This window comes from Rhincodon typus, chromosome 17, assembly GCF_021869965.1.
Source record: "Rhincodon typus isolate 14 chromosome 17, sRhiTyp1.1, whole genome shotgun sequence".
NCBI classification, from domain to species: Eukaryota; Metazoa; Chordata; class Chondrichthyes; order Orectolobiformes; family Rhincodontidae; genus Rhincodon; species Rhincodon typus.
In genome coordinates, this window is record NC_063348.1 from 27,043,241 (window position 1) to 27,049,326 (window position 6,086).

Genomic DNA, 6,086 nt, shown 5'->3' on the forward strand with positions numbered 1-6,086 from the left:
CACGTTTTCTTTGTTTTGAAATGCCTGGATCATCATCTCACAGACAAGAGAAACGTCCCCATTGAGGGCAGACCGCTGCCATATCACAACGCGTCTACACTGCAGCGTCAATGCAGCACAAGATTCACACAGTTTGCAAATAGTGTAATTTCACTTCTTTCCCGATTTAAAACACCGACTGCACCGATTCACCAGCCTTCAGATGTACAGCAATCCGATCCTGCCACACCAGTCTACCTTAAAGCGTGCACGTAGCTTGCGTGCTTTTACGTCGACTCATGGGCATGGAAAACAATTGTGAACAAATAAATCCCACTTCACAGTCTGATCAGCAACATTGCACCTCGCTTTAGCAACATGGTAACAATAATCAGTTTGATGAGCTGCCAGATAAAGAGATTGTCGCCATTCCCGCCATTTCAGGCAATAACATTTTCAAATCATTTTTTGCCCCCGGCACCGCTGGGATTTGGAGTTTGAACACTTGGCGCGGTTTGTATTTTCCTCACAGGAATCTCACCAACAATAGACTACAACTCCCAACGTGCTACTGTGAGGAAACCGGGGCTCCATGCCCAAATATGGTGTTGGGCGCCTGATGATAAAAAGTGCTTTCGTATGTAAATAATATGATAAATTCTTGCTATATGCTGAATGAATAGTAAGCATGCTCAGGCCAGCAGAAGGATACGAGTATCCCGAAGTTTTGTTTGCTTGGTGAGTACATTTGCTTTGTTTACAAATATTTAAAAGTTTTCCTTTTTGAAAAAAAGGTAATATTGCATCTAAATTTACAAACTACGTTTTGGTGCTCTGGAGTTGTGCACTGCCCAAGTTTACATTGTTTGTAAATTTAAGTATGTGTTTATTCTCACATAGGGGGTTGAAGTAAAGGTGTTTACATTGTGAGACAATAGAATCGCGTGTGACTGCTTTAGATTTATTTCCCTCCCGTCGAGGTCACTTGCTGACAAAGCTCAAAATATTATTCATGAATGTAATATCTTGAGTCTAATTTCCTTTTCTCACCGCATTCCACTCGGTAATTCTGCTATGTTGATACTGTCTCAAAGAGCACCTCCTATTTTTGTGGGTCACTGCACTGCAGCGTCTTGGATACGGAACAGTGACAGGAGAGGTAAATTATAAATTGCATGTATGCATTTTGAACTAAAGTATTTGGGCGAGTGAATGTGAGAAGTGGGTTTGCAAAGTTACCGCTGTCGGTTTAAACGTGTTCTTATTTAAATTATTGAGGAATGCCGAGTAGTCTCCGTTGTGATGGCGTTGACGATCCGCTGAATATGAGGGGGAGGGGAACCAAACGAAGGGAAATGCTGCTGGTTTCACAGAAAGTCGACAATGTGTCTGCAGTGAGCGCCACAACTTTCAGTTTCCAGGCTGTTGCGTTGTAGACACTCGGATATCCGCACGCGTTACATTGTGGCGGACATCCTAGCGCGCACACACACACACAGTGTCCAAAACTAAACTCCAGCTCCGTCGGCTTCTGTCTGCTGTTTACCAACTGGTTCCGTGTTTGCTCCAGCCTGAAGTTTATTGTTTGGAATCCGTTCGCAGCAACGTGTTGGTGCTGCTTTATGATCGGAGCCCGCAGGTATGGAAAAGGTTTAATGAATCTCTCTTCGTCCTGAAAATTAATTTTCTCCGATTTTGCAATTAGCTTTCAATCAATGTCGCTTTTCAGTGAATTTTCTGGGAGGGAAGAGCACGCCACGCTCAATGGAGAGCGAGTGCAAACGTGAGTGGCCCTTGTTCTGACTGCGTTCAGGCGAGTACCACGATGGCACAGATCAAGTCAAATCGCAACCAACGTGCTCGGTATCATTGTTAGAATACGGGGTCGTTGGTAAGAACGCTGAAAATACATGTAGCTTGGTGATTCTGGTTCCGATCTCGTACATTCATCTGGATCAAACAAAATGTCTTTGTGATAGAGTTGTCGGCCGTTTTGTTGTGTCTGGCTGTTGTTATTAGTACACAATGTGTAAAAATAGGTCAGTTTTCACGCGGCATGTGATGTCGCAGGGTTTATACGTTTGCACGATCTAAATGGTGCCTTTTCTAAATCTGTCCTGTGGCAAAGTAGAAGTGGGGAGAATTTTTCAGCGAATCGTGTCTTTTTGGTCGGTAGCCCGCTCACAAGCTGAAGTAAGGGCCATCTGATAAAGCCTTCAACCGTTGTGTTCGTAATGGAGTGAACTGCAAAGAAATGTGATTTCGTACACTGAGCTGAAACTTAAAACCAGCGCTGCCCATGAATTATAGCAAACATTACTCGGTTGTGTAAAAACCTCTAATTAATGTGAATGTGGTCAAACTTGGGGGCTTTCTTAATACCGGGACGTTTGTTTTGTGAAAACTCGAATCCGTATGAATTGACATTGTGTGTATTTTTTAAACAGAGAGGGGAGATTTTGACAGACGGTTAAAGACGATGTTCGGTTTCCATAAATCTAAAATCTATCGGAGCTTGGAAGGCTGTTGTATTTGCAAGACCAAATCTTCCAGTTCTCGTTTCACTGACAGCAGACGATATGAAGAAAGCTTCAGACTTTGTTTTGGGTAAGGACGATGGATGTCTTTCTTTTCTCAATACCCTCCCTTTTCTGAACCCTCTCCATCACCCACATAATATTCAGTAGCCAGTTGCGGAAGCGCTTTTGCTACTCGGTCTTTGAGTCCACTTCCCTTTATCATTGTAAATAAAACTTTGCATTCTTTATTTTAAAATAAAAACGTGCACATTCTCCCGTCTACGATTCCTAATGGGGACCTGAGTAGGTCGGCAAAAGTGAGGGAAACAAAGGTGGGAATGGAAGATACAAAAGTAATAGGCGGAGGAAGCAAGGGCTAACTGCAAATAGGACCATTGGACAAAAATGTATAAAAGTGCTAAAAAAACAAGTCTAAAGACTGCATCCATGGAGCATTTTCAGAAGGTAGGCAAATTAATAGCACAAAACATAAATGGTAAAAAGTTAGGATTGTATGTGATTATGGAGACATGACTACAGGATAACCCAAGGGTGGAAACTGTATATCTAGGGTATTCAAACTTTGGGAAGAACTGGCAAATAGGAAAAAGAGGTGGGCTGGTCTTGGAGTAAAGATGAAATCTGCAATAATCAGAAAAGATATTTATGCAGAAAATCTAGATGTGGAATCAATATTAGAAGATCTAAGGAGCAGCAAGGGATCAGAAAACATTAGTGCGCATTGTCTATACGCCTCCAAATGATAGTGATGAGATAGGAGATGGCATTTTATGGAAAGTTAGAGATGCAAGCAACAAGGATACTGCAGTAATCATGGGTGACTTAGAAAAACTATGTTTACAATAATATTGTGATGGATAAATTCCTGGAATATGCAAAATATGGTTTTTTTTAGATCAGTACATTGAAAAAACAACTAGGGAACAAGCTATCCTAGATTTGATTTTGTTCAATGTGAAGGGGTTAACTAATAATCTTATTGTCTCTCACAGTAGGTTCTTAGGACAAAGTGACCATAATGTGACAGAATTCTTCATTGGATAGAAAGTGAAGTAATCCAATCTGAAACTAGGGCCATAAATGTAAACAAAGGAAACCCCCAAGTTGAGGGGTGAGTTAGCTGTGATAAATTGAGTGACTTCATTAAAAGACATGCTAGTGGATGGGCAATGGTCAATATTTATTTAATGATTGCATGCAATGCAGCAGTTATCCATTCCTTTCAGGCAAAAGAACACAACAGGCAAAGTTGGCTAACCATGACTAACAAAAGAAAATAAAAATAGTACGAGATCTAAAAAAAGAGTTAGATAACGTTGATAGAAAAAGTCCAAGCCTGAAGATTTGAAGCAGTTTAGAATTCAGCAAAAAACGATCAACAGATTGTTTAAGAGCAGAAAAATTGAGTATGAGAGTAAACTTGCAAGAAGCATAGAAGTGGACTGTAGAATCTTCTCTAAGTATAAAAGAAGATTAGCAAAGAAAATGGAGATCCCTTATAGTCTGAGATGGGGAAATAATAACGGAAAACAAATGGTAGAGCAATTAAACAACTACTTTAGAACTGGTTTTACAGAAAAATACACAAATAACTTTCTAGAAATGCTGGCAAAGGAAGGGTCTATTAGGAAGGAGGAATTGAAGGGAATTAGTATTAATAAAAAAAAGTATTGAAGGAAGTAATTGGACTGAAAACTGAATCTCCAGGCCTGATAATTTGCATCCCAGAGTAGTAAAGGAGGAGGGGATGGAGATATTGGATCCATGGTCATTATCTTTCTGAGTTCTGTGGATTCTTGGAACAGTCCCAAATGGTTGGTAGATGCCACTATTTAAGAAAGGAAAGCAGGAGAAAAAAGGAAATTATAAATTAATTAGCTTAACATCAAAAATGGAAAAATGCTAGAGTCTAGTATAAAGAAAGTAATAACAGGACACTTCGAAATTACCAAATGGATTACACAAAGTCATCATGAATTTATGAAAGGAAAATCATTTTTGATAAACCTACTGGAGTTTTTGAGGATGTAACTAGTAGAGTAGCTGAAAGAGAACTATTGTTGTATCCACTGTTGTATTTGGATTTTCAGAAAGCTTTTGATAGAGTCCCACATAAGAGGTTATTGTGCAAAATCGCAGTACATGGGATTAGGACTAATACACTGACATGGATTGAGAATAGGTTAGCAAACAGAAAAAAAGACAGCAGGAATAAGTTGGTCTTTGGAGTGGAAGTCTTTCACTAGTGGGTTACTGCAGAGGTCAATGCTTGGGTCGTAGTTATTCTCGGTATTTATGAAAGATTTGAGGAAACCAAATACAATATTTCCAGAGATAGTGGGAACTGCCGATGCTGGAGAATCTGAGATAACAAGGTGTAGAGCTGGATGAACACGGCAGGCCAAGCAGCATCAGAGGAGCAGGAAAGCTGACGTTTCGGGTCTGGACCCTTCTTCAGAAAAGGGAGAGGGGAAGGGGATTCTGAAATAAATAGAGAGAGGGGGGAGGCAGATGGAAGATGGATAAAGGAGCAGATAGGTGGAGAGGAGACAGACAGGTCAAAGAGGCGGGGATGGAGCTAGTAAAGGTGAGTATAGGTGGAGAGTTAGGGAGGGGTTAGGTCAGTCCAGGGAGGACGGGCAGGTCAAGGAGGCCGGATGAGGCTGGTAGGTAGGAGATGGGGATGGGGCTTGAGGTGAGAGGGGTGGATAGGTGGGAGGAAGGATGGACAGGTTAGGGAGGCGGGGACGAGCTGAGCTGGTTTTGGGATGCAGTGGCGGGGGGCAGATTTTGAAGCTTGTGAAGTCCACATTGATACCATTGGGCTGCAGGGTTCCCAAGAGAAATATGAGGTGCTGTTCCTGCAACCTTCGGGTGGTATCGTTGTGGCACTGCAGGAGGCCCAGGATGGACATGTCGTCCAAGGAGTGGGAGGGGGAGTTGAAATGGTTCGCGACTGGGAGGTGCAGTTGTTTGTTGCGAACCGAGCGTAGGTGTTCCACAAAGCGGTCTCCAAGCCTCCGCTTGATTTCCCCGATGTAGAGGAGGCCACACCGGGAACAGCGGATACAGTATACCACGTTAGCAGATGTGCAGGTGAACATCTGCTTGATGTGGAAAGTCTTCTTGGGGCCTGAGATGGGGGTGATGGGGGAGGTGTGGGGGCAGGTGTAGCACTTCCTGCGGTTGCAGGGAATAGTGCCGGGGGTGGTGGGGCTTGTGGGGAGTGTGGAGCAGACAAGGGAGTCACGGAGAGTGTGGTCCCTCCAGAAAGCAGATAAGGGTGGGGAGGGAAAAATGTCTTTGGTAGTGGGGTCAGATTGCAGATGGCGGAAGTGCCGGAGGATGATGCGTTGGATCCGGAGGTTGGTGGGGTGGTACGTGAGGACGAGGGGGATCCTGTTTTGGTTGTTATTGCGGGGAGGAGGTGTGAGGGATGAGTTGTGGGAAATGCGAGAGACACGGTCGAGGGTGTTTTCGACCACTGTGGAGGGCAAGTTGCGGTCCTTGAAAAATGAGGACATCTGGGACGTCCGGCAGTGGAATGCCTCATCTCGGGAGCAGATG

General features: G+C 43.2%; 1 protein-coding gene across 3 annotated transcripts in view; it reads left to right on the top strand.

Annotated features, from left to right (window-relative positions):
• Nucleotides 1–632: 632 nt before the first annotated feature.
• LOC109911909 (SIN3-HDAC complex-associated factor-like) overlaps nucleotides 633–6,086 on the top strand; it is a 33,916-nt gene continuing 28,462 nt past the window's right edge. Inside the window, exons 1-2 of one of the 3 annotated variants that reach the window (XM_048607265.1) lie at nucleotides 633–717; nucleotides 2,427–2,586. In XM_048607265.1, the coding sequence (XP_048463222.1) occupies nucleotides 2,459–2,586 (128 nt within the window). In that variant the 5' untranslated portion in view covers nucleotides 633–717; nucleotides 2,427–2,458. Of the gene's footprint in view, nucleotides 718–1,017; nucleotides 1,139–1,507; nucleotides 1,619–2,426; nucleotides 2,587–6,086 lie in introns of those variants that run through there. The other 2 variants (XM_048607264.1, XM_048607266.1) reach the window with 2 other exon arrangements.